General features: G+C 46.6%; 1 protein-coding gene across 7 annotated transcripts in view; it reads left to right on the top strand.

Moving 5' to 3' along the window:
- The window catches only part of OSBP2 (oxysterol binding protein 2), a 224,479-nt gene that overhangs the window by 36,817 nt on the left and 171,394 nt on the right, over positions 1 to 16,268 (top strand). For all 7 annotated transcript variants that reach the window (XM_055374217.2, XM_055374220.2, XM_055374219.2 and 4 more), the window contains exon 2: positions 10,504 to 10,712. In XM_055374217.2, coding sequence (XP_055230192.1) covers positions 10,504 to 10,712 — 209 coding nt within the window. The remainder of the gene's footprint in view (positions 1 to 10,503; positions 10,713 to 16,268) is intronic.

The raw sequence follows: 16,268 nt of genomic DNA on the forward strand, positions 1-16,268 counted from the left end.
TCTCTCTCTCTCTCTCTCTATATATATATATATTTTTCCCATGGACATTTTTGGGGAAGGGCTTCTGGAAAACATAGCCCAAGGCAGGGATTAAAGAGCTAATGCTGGCCAGGCGCGGTGCCTCACGCCTGTAATCCCAGCACTTTGGGTGGCCGAGGCGGGTGGATCACAAGGTCAGGAGATCGAGACCATCCTGACTAACACTGTGAAACCCTGTCTTTACTAAAGATACAAAAAATTAGCCGGGCGTGGTGGCGGGCGCCTATAGTCCCAGCTACTCGGGAGGCTGAGGGAGGAGAATCGCTTGAACCTGGGAGGTGGAGGTTGCAGTGAGCCCAGATCGCGCCACTGCACTCCAGCCTGGGCGGCAGTGAGACTCCATCTCAAATAAATAAATAAATAAATGAAAAATAATGAGCTGACACTTTGGGAGGTGCAATCCCAGGGCAGTGAAGGAGCAATGGCAAGTGGCAGAGGAGAGATCAAAGTGACCACCCAGCTCATTCCCTTGCTGGATGAGACTTCACAGCGAGCTACAGAGACACGGTGGGTCGCTCAGCAAGCATGCTTGCCTGGCACATGGACTTTTCCAGAACTTACACAAGAAGAAAATACACCTCAGAGCCATCCGTGGAGGGAAGAGTGGAGGGAGATTCATCTGACCTGTTCTTTTCATATCCTATTTTCCACGGTGGCATTTCATACAAGCCCAGAAGTGGAGGTACGGCGTGACCTGGATGAGGCATCATCGAGAGAGACAAAGAAGGAGGTGGTCGAGGGAATCTGAGAAGGCGCACAAGGTTTGTGTCCAATACAGTCCACACCTTGCGCTACTCAGGTCTGCTCGTGCCCTCCCATGATATCAGCTCTCCTACTTCAATGTGGGAATCTCCGTTTTCCTTGGAGAACAAAAACATCCTCATTCCTTCCCTGAGCAGGAAGGTACAAATCCCATCAGTGACAGAAGCCATTTCCTGGTGCTGGCCCACTGGGGTTACCAGGAAGAATAAAGCAAGAAGGTTGTGAAACAAGGTCATCTGCTGCTGCCGTGGCCGGTCCTGGTGTGCTCATTGTTACTCATCATTTCCCTCCTGCACTACCCACCCTAGACCCTCTCCACTCTCCGCCAGCACTCTGGCTGGTCTGTGATGTTTGCGCTGAGTGGTCTGCATGTGTTGTTGGCCTTGCTCATTATCAGCCGTTACCAATCATGGAAATGTTAAGAGATACCGGTGCTAGGCACAGTGGCTCATGCCTGTAATCCCAGCACTTTGGGAGGCCAAGGTGGGCAGATCACCTGAGGTCAGGGGTTCAAGACCAGCCTCACTAACATGGTGAAACCCCATCTCTACTAAAAATACAAAAATTAGCCGGGCGTGGTGACGGGTGCCTATAGTCCCAGCTACTCGGGAGGCTGAGACAGGAGAATCACTTGAACCTGGGAGGCGGAGGTTGCAGAAAGCCGAGATAGCGCCATTGCACTCCAGCCTGGGCGACAAGAGTGAAACTCCGTCTCAAAAAAAAAAATAAATAAATAAAAATAAGAGATATCCCAAGGAGTCCTCTGGGTTTTATTCCAGACATTCTCCTCCCATTTCCAAATGGGCCACTCACCTAATTCCTCATGGCAATTAGGATCAGTGACCCCTGGCGGTAGAGTCACTCCCCTGGCAGTAGAGTCACTCCCCTGGCAGTAGAGTCACTCCCCTCTTTGTTGGTCACTGGCATGAGGAGCCGTAGGTGGCCAAGTGGTTGTGGCAGTGTCCAGATCAGTGGAATCCTTGTTTCACATTCCTCCCTTACCCCAGGACTAGATCCTCTAACCCAGCTGATCCGAAGTGTGTGAGGATGGGAAGCACACACCTTGCAAAGGGCAACCATGCGTGATGGTGAGCAGGGCCACTCCTGGACCTGTCTGCTGTAGCTGTGGGGGACATGGCACCAGATATCAGTTGTCAGCTCAAGGCATCCTGGAGGACAGAGGCTCAAACCTGAGGAGTATTTCTCCCTCGGTGTCCCCGCTAAGCCAGTAGGCCATTCCATTGTTTTGTCAGGCTCGCTGCCCCCTAGTGCAGCTGGGTTCCTGTGATTCCAGTGAATTTATGGCCAGGAGTCATTGGCACAGCTGCTAGGCTGAAATGGGCCACTTTGTATAAGGCTGTATTGAATGGAAGTCCAGGCCAGCACACGAGGCATTCAGTAACTTTGGACCATGGTGCTGCTGGAGGCACTACAGGCAGGGAAGGCAACCTCATTACCAAAAAGCGCTTCCGTTTCATGAAGGATAAATTGTGTATCCCTCCAAGGTGGAAGGGGTCTGATATAGTTAGTGGCTGTCTGGCTCTTCCCAAGGATGGGCCATATCAAGGAGGGTTCCGTGTTGGTTTCTACTGCTGGTAGATCGGGCACTCAGTGGAGCCGCGAGATGAGCCTTGGTGCTGGGGAGGCAAAAGAGGAAGGAAAGCAAGGGGAGGATGCAAAGTAACATGAGGCTTCAAGGCCTCGCCACCGCTTTGCAGCAAACTGTAAGGCTCAGAGGCCACTCATGTTCTCTGGGCTCATGGACTTCTCTGGAAGGTTTGCAAAGATACCTTGGAGAGATCTGCAGCGGGGATAAATGAAGAGCATTTCCTGGCCTGGTTTCCATCCACTTCCCATTTCCCACTGCTCATTGTTTAACCTGTGAGTCACTAACCCTTCCATACTGTGGGTTGCAAAAATCCAGCTTGTTGGTGACCACTCAGGAAACCAGATTGCATACTCTGAGATGCAGTTCTACTCCCAAGCCCAAAAATGCAGGGGCGACTTGGCTTAAATGGAGGAGAGAGAGAGGGGACGGAGGAGGTGCACCACTCTGAGTTGATGTACAAGGTTTGGGTCCAATACAACTATGTAAGTCGCTAACCATAGATGGTCTCCATGGCCTAAAAAGCGATGCATTAACTACTACAGGCTTCCAAGTTCTGATTGCTGGAATCCTTGACAGAGGTGAGAGTGTGACTGGGGTCATTGCGAGTATTATTTTGTTGAGAATCAGTGTAGTTAACTTAGTGGGATGTTGGTTGTGGTAAATTCTCTTGCAGTTAAATTGTACTGCAGATGTTTAGTATTTTGTTTATATTTGTTCTAAATCAGATATCAAAGTAATGCCTCAAAACATGTCTCCTTAAAAGTGGTGGAAAATACATTATCATTTTTTTTTTGAGACGGAGTTTAGCTCTGTCACCCAGGCTAGAGTGCAGTGGCGTGATCTCCATTCACTGCAACCATCACCTCTTGGGTTCAAACGACTCTCCTGCCTCAGCCTCCTGAGTAGCTGGGATTACAGACGTGCACCACCAGGCCCATTTAATTTTTGTATTTTTAGTAGAGACAGGGTTTCACCATGTTGGCAAGGTTGGTCTCGAACTCCTGGCCTCAAGTGATCTGCCCACCTCAGTGCTGGGATTATAGGCATGAGCCATCATGCCCGGCCACATTATCATGTATTTTGGATATGAGCCCTGATAAAACTGGGAGACCTTAGATCATGGCTGGTAGTGAGGCCACTGAAGCTGCTTAGGGCTCAGTGAGACCAGATGGTTCTGGAATATTGCAGACCTCCATAGCCTCTTGTGGGAGAGGAGTTACCACTGCAGCTTGCAGGGCCCAGGTCTATAGTGTACTGTGAGCAGGGCTTTAACTTTGCCACCATCTGGACTATTGGACTTCCCTGGAAGGTTAACCTTCATAGAGAGGGTTACCTCAGCCAGGACTCACAATGGGAGAAACAAAATCATTTATTTACAACATGAGCAGGTGCACTACTCCTAAACAACAATCTGGATTTTAGGATACATCCCTAAATTTTAGACCCTTTCAGGACTGAGTTTGAAGCCATTGAAAAATTTTTAAAACTGAATAAAAAGGATAGAAATAATACCTTGGCTACAGGTTAAAAATGGATTGAACATAAAATATCTAAATGAAAGAGAAGAGCAGAGCTAAATTCTAAGACTAGCAAATGTATCAGATCTTGATAATTTTAAGGGTTGTTAGCTCCCACATTTATATATTTCACTATATAATTCCTTCGAAATAGTGTAGAAAGATAAAACTGAAAAGTTAAAGTAAGAGGCTGGGTGTCGTTTGTGGCTCATGCCTATAATCCTAGCACTTTGGAAGGCCAAGGTGGGAGGATAACTTGAGCTCAGGAGTTCAAGACCAGCCTAGGCAACATAGTGAGACCTTGTCTCTACCAAAAACAAAAAAAAAATTAGCTGGCATGGTGGCACATGCCTATGGTCCCAGTTACTTGGGAGGCTGAGACAGGAGGATTGTTTGAGCGCAGGAGTTCAAGGCTGCAGTGAGCTATGATTGCACCATTGCACTCCAGCCTGGGCAACAGAGTGAGACTCTATTTCAAAAATAAAATAAAACCCTTAATAAAAAGTAACACTAACTAGAATGAGTAAAGGATCAATTTAGATTTGGATGCTGGGTGACTAGAAAAACTAATCTGCTATATTTTCATTTTCTTTCATTTTCTGAAGTGCTCATGTTACTTATTCATATCTACCTGCTATTGTTTCATTTTTATCAACTTCTATTTCATTAAATTGTTTCTTTTTTTTTCTTCTCTTCTCTCTCTCTCTTTTTTTTTTTTTTTTTTTTTTGAGACAGGGTCTTAACTCTGTCACCCAGGCCGGAATGCCTGGCTAATTTTTGCGGTTTCTGTAAAGACAGGGTTTCACCATGTTGCCGAGACTGGTCTTGAGCTCCTGGCCTCAAGTGATCTCCCACTTCAGCCTCCCAAAGTGCTGGAATTACAGGCGTGAGCCACTGCTCCCCAGCCTATCCCTCCTTTTACTGATGTTATTCTTTATCTTTGAGAATCCTAAACCTATTTATATTAAATACTTTTCATATTGTTATGGCTGAAGCGATTCTTCTTCTTCTTCTTCTTTTTTTCTTTTAGAGACAGAGTCTCATCTTGCTCTGTTGACCAGGCTGGAGTGCAGTGGCACGATCTTGTCTCACTGCAACCTCCGTCTCCCAAGTTTGAGCAGTTCTTGTGCCTCAGCCTCCCAAGTAGCTGGGAATACAGGTGTGCACCACCATGCCCAGCTAATTTTTGGTATTTTTAAAAAATTATTTATTTATTTATTTATTTTGAGTCAGAGTCTCGCTCTGTTGCCCAGACTGGAGTGTGGTGGCATGATCTCAGCTCACTGCAACCTCTGCCTCCCAGGTTCAAGTGATTTTCATGCCTCAGCCTCCCGAGTAGCTGGAATTACAGCTACACACCACCATGCCCAGCTAATTTTTGTATTTTTAGTGGAGATGGGGTTTCACCATGTTGTCCAGGCTGGTCTTGAACTCCTGACCTCAAGAGATCCACCCACCTTGGCCTCCCAAAGTGCTGGGATTACAGGTGTGAGCCACCATCCCTGGCCTGAAGTGATTCATCTTCTAAGCATTGAATTCATTGGCTTCTTTATTAACATTGTTTTTCACAGGTTTTGAATTTTGGTTTTCAGGCTCATCTCGACTGGGAGGGCTTCCCTCCCTCGCTCCCTCAGCCTCACCCACTCTTCTTTGTCTAGTGATTTTTAAAATGCCTTTACTTAGTCCCCTGGAGAGTCCGGTCTAGAGCCAGATCTTATGATGGGGGCTTGGGGCTTCTGCCCTTGAGTGACATTGGGAATATCTCCCATCCAATCCCTGACCCTGGAGGCAGATGAGTTCAGGTTCTGGCTACAAGACTTTGCTATCAGCTGTGACCCTGAGAAGGTGATAGCAGCATTAAATTGTTAAAATTTTGAAATAACTTAGATTTACAGAAAAGTTAGAAAAATACTGCAGACAGTTCCTATATACTCTTTGCTTAGCTCCCCTTAGTGTTAACATCTTACCTCACCAAAGTACAATTCTCAAAACTAGAAAACTAACATTATTATAATACTATTAACTAAACTCCAAACATTATTCAAATTCCATTAGTCTCTTTTTTTCTATTTTATAATTCAATCCAAGATTCTGTATTGCATTTAGTGATTTTTCTGTGTCCATAATTTCATCTACTTTTGTTTAGGAATATCTGTCCTCTTTCCCCCATTTATTTAGTTAATGGGTTATAATCCGGTATGATCACTGCTGGGTAACTTCTAGTCCAGCCCTGATTTCATGCAGTGGCCTGGCTGCCATCTCCCACCCTGCGCAAGTCACTTTGATTCTCCATTTTTCCACAGGAACTTCTGGAAATTTTTTTTTTGAGACGGAGTCTAGCTCTGTTGCCCAGGCTGGAGTGCAATGGTGCAATCTCGGCTCACTGCACCCTCTGCCTCCTGGATTCAAGTGATTCTCCTGCCTCAGCCTCCTGAGTGGCTGGGATTACAGGCATGCATCACCACACCTGGCTAATTATTCTATTATTAGTAGAGATAGGATTTCACCATGTTGGCCAGGCTGGTCTCGAACTCCTGACTTCAGGTGATCCTGCAGCCTCGGCCTCCCAAAGTGCTGGGATTACAGGCGTGAGCCACTGTGCCCGGCCTTTTTTTTTTTTTTTTTTTTTTTTTTTTAAAGACAGGGTCTCACTCTGTCACTCAGGCTGGAATGTAGTGGCATGATTATGGCTCACTGCAGCCTCTACTTCCTGGGCCCAAGCAATCGTCTCACCTCAGCTCCTGAGTAGCTGGGACTACAGGCACACACCACCTCACTTGGCTAATTGAAAAAAAATTTTTTTTGTAGAAATGGGGGTCTTCCTATGTTGCCCATGCTGGTCTTGAACTCCTGGCCTCAAGTGATCCTCCCACCTTGGCCTCCTAAATTGCTGAGATTACAGGTGTGAGCCACCATGCCCAACCTAACTTCAAGAACTCTTGACCATCTCTGTTTCTTTCCTGATTTTAGGCCCACAGTGTTCACTGTCTTAGTTTTAGGATGAGACTCTAAATCTTTTTTTTTTTTGAGATGGAGTCTCGCTCTGTTGCCCAGGCTGGAGTGCAGTGGCATGATCTCAGCTCACCACAACCTCCGCCTCCAGGATTCAAGCGATTGTCCTGCCTCAGCCTCCTGAGTAGCTGGGACTACAGGCGTGCAACCACCATGCCCTGCTAATTTTTGTATTTTTAGTAGAGACGGGGTTTCACTATGTTGGCCAGGCTGGTCTCAAACTCCTGACCTCATGATCCACCCGGCTCGGCCTCCCAAAGTGCTGGGATTACAGGCGGGAGCCACCGTGCGTGGCTGAGACTCTAAATCCTTAACGTAGCCTACAAGGTACTGAATTTAGTCCCTGCCTGATTTTCTTTTCCTTTTTTTTTTTTTTCAACTCCAGAAATATGCTTACCCACCTGCCTGATTTTTTTGCTTCATTTTTCTCTCATTTGCTCTCTTGTTGTTGGCACTCTGGCCAAAGGACCTTTCTTTCTATTTCTTGGAAGCTGAGAACTGCTCCTCACCTGGTGGTCTTTGCCCCTGCTGCTCTCTCTGTCCAGAACACTGCCCATCCCCCTCTTATTTCTGAGCTAAGCCATAATGTCATTTTTGGTGAGTCACTACACTTACACCTGAACAATTTCTAGCCTAAAATGTCCTTAAATCTAAAAGTGTCAGGCTCCCAACAGGCATGCCCAGCTTCGCCAGTTTTCTAAATTAGAGTGACTGTCCTTCGAACAAAAGATACCAGCAGCTAAGAGTTGGGTTTTCCTTCAGCTACACGTCATCTTCTCTAAGGAATGTGCCCAAAGCACAAGGGAATTGGAAAAGACAATCGCTGTTCAAAAAAAGACAAATGTCTTTTTTGTTTTTTCTTTGAGATGGAGTTTCGCTCTTGTTGCCCAGGCTGGAGTGCAATGGTGCAATCTTGTCTCATTGCAACCTCCGCCTCCCAGGTTCAAGTGATTCTCCTGCCTCAGCCATCCAAGTAACTGGGACTACAGGTACCCGCCACCGTGCCTGGCTAATTTTTGTATTTTTCATTAGAGACGGGGTTTCACCATGTTAGCCAGGCTGGTCACAATCTCCTGACCTCAAGTGATCCACCTGCCTCCTCCTCCCAAAGTGCTGGGATTACAGGCGTGAGCCACCGCACCCAGCTGACAAATGTCTGATTGAGTGTTTCCAATAGATTCCATTATACTCGGGTTGATTCCATTCCATTCCATTCCATTCCATTCCATTCCATTCCATTCCATTCCATTCCATTCCATTCCATTCCATTGCATTCCATTCCATCCCATTCTAGAGTCATTTGACTTTAGAACTGATAGAAGAATAAAAAAAATGACAGATGATGAACAGCCAGGGAAAATAAATGAGCATTAAAAGGTAACAGAAAATTACCAAATGAGCTCCTGCCACTGGCAGTATTAAATGCTGGCCAATCACTCTTCCTTTTCTAACACCCTTCATGGGAAAAGATTTATTGTGTCGTAGGGGTTCTGAATTTCCTTCAAGTGTCTGAGGAGTGAGTTAGATCCAGTCATGATAGTTGGATCTGCGTTTTCCGTCACTGATTGTAATTGGAAATGGCATACACTTTAGTCACCTACCCTCCCCTTATTTTCATACCATTAGCTCCATCATCTTATAAGTCCCTTGTCATGAGGTTGCACTGTGTTTGCCCAGCCAATGCCTTCAACTAATCCATGTAGAGCCAGAGAATGGGACATCCTTGCTCTGTAGATCTCATGATAGAACAAAAGGACAGCATCGGGGAGACACTGGCCCCAGGTGCCTCCCAGCAGGAGATGCCTCTACGTCTGCCCCCTCAGGCTCTGGGTCTCCAATCTCAGTTTTAATGGCATGATCCCAACCTGCTCCAACTCTGTAGTTCTTTTTTTTGTTTGTTTTGAGACAGAGTCTCGCTCTGTCACCCAGGCTGGAATGCAGTGGCACCATTTTGGCTCACTGCAACCTCCGCCTCCCGGGTTCAAGTGATTCTCTTGCCCCAGCCTCCCAAGTAGCTGGGACTACAGGTGCACGCTACCATGCCCGGCTAATTTTTGTATTTTTGTAAACGCCCAAGGGGTTCACCTTGCCTGCTGCCTAGACAGAGGCGATTCATGAAAACAGGGGAATTGCAATAGAGAAAGTAATTCACACAGAGTCTGCTGTGCGGGAGATGGGAGTTTTATTATTATTCAAATCAGTCTCCCTGAGCATTCAGGGAGCAGAGTTTTTGTTTTGTTTTGTTTGTTTGTTTGTGTTTGAGACAGAGTCTCGCTCTGTAGCCCAGGCTGGAGTGCAGTGGCGCGATCTTGGCTCACGGCAACCTCTGCCTCCCCGGTCCTGGTTTAAGCAATTCTCCTGCCTCAGCCTCCCGAGTAGCTGGGATTACAGGCAAGAGCCATCATGCCCAGCTAATTTTTGTATTTTTAGTAGAGACGGGATTTCACCATGCTGGCCAGCTGGTCTTGAACTCCTGACCTCGGGTGATCTGCCCATCTCGGCCTCCCAAAGTGCTGGGATTAAAGGTGTGAGCCACCGCGCCTGGCCAAGGGGAGCAGAGTTTTTAAGGATAACTTGGAGGGTGGTGGGGGAACCAGTAAGCCAGGAGTGCTGATTGGTCAGGGATGAAATTACAGGGAATCGAAGCTGTCTTCTTGTACTGAGTCAGTTCCTAGGTGGGGGCCACAAGATCAGACGAGCCAGTTTATCGATGTGGGTGGTGCCAGCTGATCCATCAAGTGCAGGGTTTGCAAAATATCTCAAGCACTGCTCTTAGGAGCAGTTTAGGGAGGGTCAGAATCTTATAGCCTCCAAATGCATGACTCCTAAACCATAATTTCTAATCCTGTGGCTAATGTTACTCTAGTCCCTAGGCAAGAAGGAGGTCTGCTTCGGGAAAGGGCTGTTCCCATCTTTGTTTAAACTATAAACTACAAATTAAGTTTCTTTCAAAGTTAATTCAGCCTATGCCCAGGAATGAACAAAGACAGCTTGGAGGTTAGAAGCAAGATGGAGTCAGTTAAGTTAGATCTCTTTCACTCTCAGTCATAATTTTGCAAAGGCAGTTTCATTTTTAGTAGAGACAGGGTTTCACCGTGTTGGCTCATGACCTCAAGTGATCTGCCCTCCTCGGTCTCCCAAAGTGCTGAGATTACAGGTGTGAGCCACCGCGCCTGTCCCCAACTCCATGGTTCTAAGACTTAAAGGAAAGAGTTTAGCATAGAGTCTGAAGGCTGATCTGTCTTGAGAGACCCTGGGCAGTCATTCTGCCATTTCCTGGTGTCTGCAAGGCTTTAGACCACACCAGACACTCCCTGCACACATGGCACCAATGCAGGCTCCCGTCCCTCTGCCATTCCTCACAGAGAGCAGTCGTGGCCTTAGAGTCCCCGTCAACCAAGCCACGACCAGGCAGTTCCAATAGGCATCATCTCCCAACTTTGACTCCAGGGCGTCTCCCAGCTCTGAGGGTCTGAGATTCTGAGGATTTGCCTGGAGGGTTTCTTTAGTCTGGAGCCATTGAGATTAGGAGCCTCACCCCATTCCTTCTCTTACATCCTACAGAAATCAGGGTGAAATGGCCCACACGTGCCGTGGAACCATCAACCTGTCCACCGCGCACATTGACACGGAGGACTCTTGTGGTATCTTGCTGACCAGTGGGGCCAGGAGCTACCACCTCAAGGCCAGCTCAGAGGTGGACCGGCAGCAGTGGATCACCGCCCTGGAGCTGGCCAAGGCCAAGGCTGTCCGCGTGATGAACACTCATTCAGGTAGTGAGCACTTGGGACAGCGGGTGTGTATATGGTGGTGTCATGAGTCTGGAGGAAGTGGGAATTGCAAGTGACTGGTGGGCAGTGGTGGCCAGGAGACCCAGGCCAGCGTGGATCAATCTGGAAGGTCAAGGTGCGTGCATGTTCTGTGCATCGTCAGCAGTGAGAGACTCAGCCATTCTGTCTGGCGAGCAGTTCTTGGCATGGAAATGTTTTTGGTGGGCAGGAGCTGTGTGTGCCTTTCTTTGGGCTAGTCAGGACTTCAGCAGACCCTTCAGATGCTGCAGTGGGTTAGGTCCAGAAGCAGCAGTCAGTCTGTGCCTCAAGCCAGCCTTTTCCCCAGGTTCCCCCATCGTGGAGAGTGAAACCATTTAGCCAGAGCTGCTGTCTTTGCCTATTAGGGAAGCCCGCTCAGATGTCCTGAGCAAGACATTTTGTTTCTTACTTTATAAATTTATTTTATTTGTTGAGATAGAGTCTCACTCTGTCACCCAGGCTGGAGTACAGTGGCATGATCTCGGCTCACTGCAACCTCTGCCTTCCGTGTTCAAGCAATTATCCTGCCTTAGCCTCCCAAGTAGCTGGGATTATAGGCGCACACCACCATACCCAGCTAATTTTTGTATTTTTAATACAGACAGGGTTTCATCACGTTGGCCAGGCTGGTCTCAAACTCCTGACCTCACGTGATCCGCCCACTTCGGCCTCCCAAAGTGCTGGGATTACAGGCATGAGCCACTGCGCCCGGCCAATAAATTTATTTTTTAAATATGTAATGTTCGGCTGGGTGTGGTGGCACATGCCTGTAATCCCAGCACTTTGGGAGGCTGCGGCAGGTGGATCACGAGGTCAGGAGTTTGAGACCAGCCTAGCCAACATGGTGAAACCCTGTCTCTACTAAAGATACAAAAAATTAGCTGGGCGTGGTGGTGCGTGCCTGTAATCCCAGCTACTCAGGAGGCTGAGGCAGGAGAATCACTTGAACCCAGGAGGCAGAGGTTGCAGTGAGCCAAGATTGCACCAGGGCGAGACTCTGTCTCAAAAAAAAAAAAAAAGTAATATTTTAACATGACTCATAAACCAACAGCTTCTAAATCCTACACAATGAGGTCTTGTCTTTGACTCCTGGTTCCCAGTCACTCACCCCATTCTCCTACCCAGAGGCAACCAGAGATACTTGTATCTTTACATGTATATTCAAATAAGTACTTATTTCAAAATAACTGCATTCACTGCCTTCTTTATTTTCCATTTAGCAATATGTCTTGGAAATTTTCCCTGTCAATATGTAAAAAGCCTCCTTGTTCTTACAACAGTGTAGTATTTCATTGTATGGGTGGACCATAGTATATTTAACCTATAGCTTGTTGATGAGCATTTGGGTTGTTTTCCTTATTTTGTTGTGACATACTGTGCTGCCATGAGTAACCTTGCAAGTACTTCATTTCATGCACATGTGAGTATAAATGAAATTTATGTTCCAGGAAGCCGGCTTGCTGGGTCAATGGGCGTGTACATTTGTAATTCTTCAAGGTATTGTCAAACTGCCTTCCACAGGGGTTGTGCCATGGAATGTTAACAGGAGTGTGTGAGGACACACACCTCCCACAGCCCTGCCTGCCCAGAGCTACAGTAAATGTTTCTGATGGTTGAAAAATGTGTCTACACATGGAACTGTGATCCTTCTGAAGTCATTAGCGGAATGGTGTATTTCACAGACCTATGTGTTTGTCTGGGGAGGCGGGGCTCCAGGTGAGAAGCGGGCACAGCCCCTGCTCTCCCAGACTATCTTGGAGACTGGGTGGGGAGATGGTGAGTCCTGTGGAAGGAGCTCTGGCATTTGGCAGGATGAGAGCTAGTGATGTTGGTCCTTATGCCCCATCCCTGTCTCCCATGTTGGGGTCTGTCTCCCAGCTCTAGGGTCTCAGTGAGTATTAAAGGGCACTGAAAACCAGTCTGGCTTTCTCTTTTGTCTCACTCATTTGGAGCATGGGTCACCTGCTTGGTGACTGTTCTCCCCGAGGTCAGCACTCATGTAGCTCTCGTGTGTCAGCAATGATGCTGAGCTTGACGGCGGTCCCCCGGGTACCACTCCATCACCCAGTGAAGGAGGCAGGTGGGACCATCTCAGACATGGGCTGTGTTGGGACCCCCAGAAGGACCCGTGGTCTCAGTTTGTATGCCTGTGGGAAGCCACTGTGGCAAAATCTGTGGCTGCTGGCACAGCTGGGCTCAGGGCACTCACACTGGCCAAGTGAGGATGCTAACTAGAGATCTAGCTTCCTCTCCCTGGTTTCGCTTTTCTAAGTATAAATAAATAAATAAATGATACATTGCCTTATTTTTTAGGAACTTCTTGAAAATAATGCAGCAGGTGGCAGTCATGGGATTAGTCATCCGGCAACAGTTTTCCTACGACAGCCAGTGCGAGGGGTTTCTTTTGCAGTTGGCAGGGTGGGGGGGTGAGGGCGGGGAGGAAGGAAGTGCTTGTTAACTCAGTTGGGCAATGCTAGAGACTGCTAGCCCAGACTTCATCTAGGGGAGAAGGGGACCCCCGAGGGAGTAACCTTAGGCTCAGCTTCCTTCATTGTATGAGATGCAGCACAAGTGCCAAGAGGGCAGCCTTCTGGGCAAGGGCACAGGACAGAGACAAACGTCCAGGTACCACTCAAGGTAGGAGTCCTCTCCTGTTGGCTTTTTGAAGCATGAATGAACCATGTATGTGAAGGAAAAGCCTTCAGACGGCTACTCTGTGTTTATGGAAAGATTGGGACCACCTGATTATGTCTTGGAAAATAGCCCTTTTGATGGCCTTCTGTTAAAGGCAAGGTCCTCCTCTCTAAGCTCTCAGGCTGATGTGAGAGAGTTGTGGTTTGTAACTTTTTGCCTGTCTTGGAGTCAGCTTGGGGCAGCCTTGAATGAGAGAAGATGGCCTAATGTCGCTCTCCTTGGGCCTGGCTGATGGTGGCCAGCTGGGTCAAGGACACAGATAGCACTTTAGGCAGGCCACTGTGGGTTATCCCGGGGCCTGTTTTCTTCTCCTGAACTGAGAACCCTGTCTCATCCTGCTGGAAGCCTACTTCCTGCTTCTGCTTATCTCTTGAAATCACCTGCTACTCCCCAGCTCTTTTGCCATGCCCTAATCCAAGTACAATCCCCTCCTATCTGGATGTCTATCAGGAGTTCGAGACCACCCTGGCCAACATGGTGAAACCCCATCTCTGCTAAAAATACAAAAATTAGCTGAGTGTGGTGGCGCATGCCTGTAGTCCCAGCTACTTGGGAGGCTGAGGCAGGAGAATCGCTTGAACCCTGGAGGCAGAGGTTGCTGTGAGCCGAGATCGCGCCACTGCACTCCAGCCTGGGCAACAGAGTGAGACTCTGTCTCAAAACAAACAAACAAACAAATAAATCAACTCTTAGGTGCTATAAACCAACTAGACTTAGCAGACATATACAAAACACTCCACTCAACAACAGCAGATTATAATTTCTTTTCAAGTACACATGGAACATTTTTCAGGATAGACCATATGTTAGGCCGCAAAACAAGTCTCAATAAATTTAAAAAAGATTGAGATTATATGAAGTATCTTTTCTGACCACAGTGGAATGAAGGTAGGAATCAATAACAGAGGTAACACTAGAAAATGCACGGAAGTTAAACAACATACTCTTAACCAATGAGTGGATCAAAGATGAAATCACAAGGGAAATTCGAAAATACATTGAGATAAATGAAAACAAGAACACAGTTTACCAAAATTTTGGAATGCGCAAAAGCAGTGCCCAGAGAGAAATGTATAGCTCTATCTAATCCTCATTTGTGTGCCAGAAAAAAATACAAAAAAAAAAAATTACAGCTCTAAAAGTATATGTTAAAAAAGAAGGAAAATGAATCTGAAATGAAAAACCAAACTTTATACCCAAAGGAAGTAGGTAAAGAACAAACTAAACTCAAAGCTCGCAGAGGGAAGGAAACAATAAAGATTAAAGTTGGGCTGGGCGTGGTGGCTCACGCCTGTAATCCCAGCACTTTGGGAGGCCAAGGTGGGCAGATCACCTGAGGTCAGGAGTTTGAGACGAGCCTGGCCAATATGCTTAAGCCCCATTTCTACTAAAAAAATTTAAAAATTAAATTAGCCAGATGTGGTAGCAGACGCCTGTAATCCCAGCTACTCAAGAGGCTGAGGCAGGAGAATCACTTGAACCGGGGAGGCAGAGGTTGCAGCAAGCTGAGATCATGCCACTGCGCTCCAGCCTGGGCAACAGAGCGAGACTCTGTCTCAAAAAAAAAAAAAAAAAAAAAATTAGAGTTAGAGTAAATGAAATAGAGAATAGAAAAACCAATAGAGAGAATGAATGAAAGCAAAAGTTGGTTCTTTGAAAAGACTGACGTAGTTGGTAAGCCTTTAGCTAGACTAAGAAAAAAAGAGAAGACTCGAATTACTGAAATCAGAAATGAAAGTGGGAACATTACTAATGACCTTACAGAAATGAAAAGGGTTATAAGAACAGGATGAAAAGGATTATAATGAACAGTTTATGCCAACAAATTAGGTAACCTGGATGCAAATGGACAAACTCTTAGAAACACTCAAATTACAAAAACTGAGTAAAGAAGAAATAAAATATCTTAACAGACCTACAATGAAGAGGTCATTGAATCTGTAATGAAAGATCTTGAAACTAAGGAAAGTCAAGACCAGATGGCTTAATTGGGTGAATTCTACCAAACATTTAAAGAACTTGCAAGGCTGGGCCTGGTGGGTCACGTCTGTAATTCCAGCACTTTGGGAGGCCTAGGAGGGAGGATCAACTGAGCCCAGGAGTTTAACACTAACCTGGGCAACATAGTGAGACCCTTTCTTTACAAAAATTTGAAAAATGAAAACTAGCCAGGCATGATAGCACATGCCTGTAGTCCCAGCTACTTGGGAGCCTGAGGTGGTAGGATTGCTTGACCCCCAGAGGTTGAGGCTGCAGTGAGCCATGATTTCACCACTGCACTTCAGCCTGAGCAGTGGAGTGAGACCCTGTCTCAAAAAAAAAAAAAATTATACCAATTCTTCTTAAATTTTTTCCAAAAAATTGAAGAGGATGAAACACTTTTTTTTTTTTTTTTTTTTTTGAGATGGAGTTTCGCTCTTGTTGCCTAAACTGGAGTGCAGTGGTGCAATCTTGGCTCATTGCAACCTTCGCCTCCCAGGTTCAAGCGATTCTCCTGCCTCAGCCTCCCGAGTAGCTGGGATTACAGGCACCTACCACCACACCCGGCTAATTTTTTTGTATTTTTAGTAGAAACGGAGTTTCACCATGTTAGCCAGGCTGGTCTTGAACTCCTGACCTCAGATGATCTGCCTGCCTTGGCCTCCCAAAGTGCTGGGATTACAGGCACGAGCCACTGTGCCCGGCCTGAGGATGAAACACTTAATAACTAATTTTATGAGGCCAGCCCTGATACCTAAACCACACAAAGACATCACAAGAAAAGAAAAGTATAAACCATTATCCTTTATGAATATAGCTGCAAAATCCCTCAACAAAATACTGGCA

This window comes from Gorilla gorilla, chromosome 23, assembly GCF_029281585.2.
Source record: "Gorilla gorilla gorilla isolate KB3781 chromosome 23, NHGRI_mGorGor1-v2.1_pri, whole genome shotgun sequence".
Classification (NCBI taxonomy): domain Eukaryota; kingdom Metazoa; phylum Chordata; class Mammalia; order Primates; family Hominidae; genus Gorilla; species Gorilla gorilla.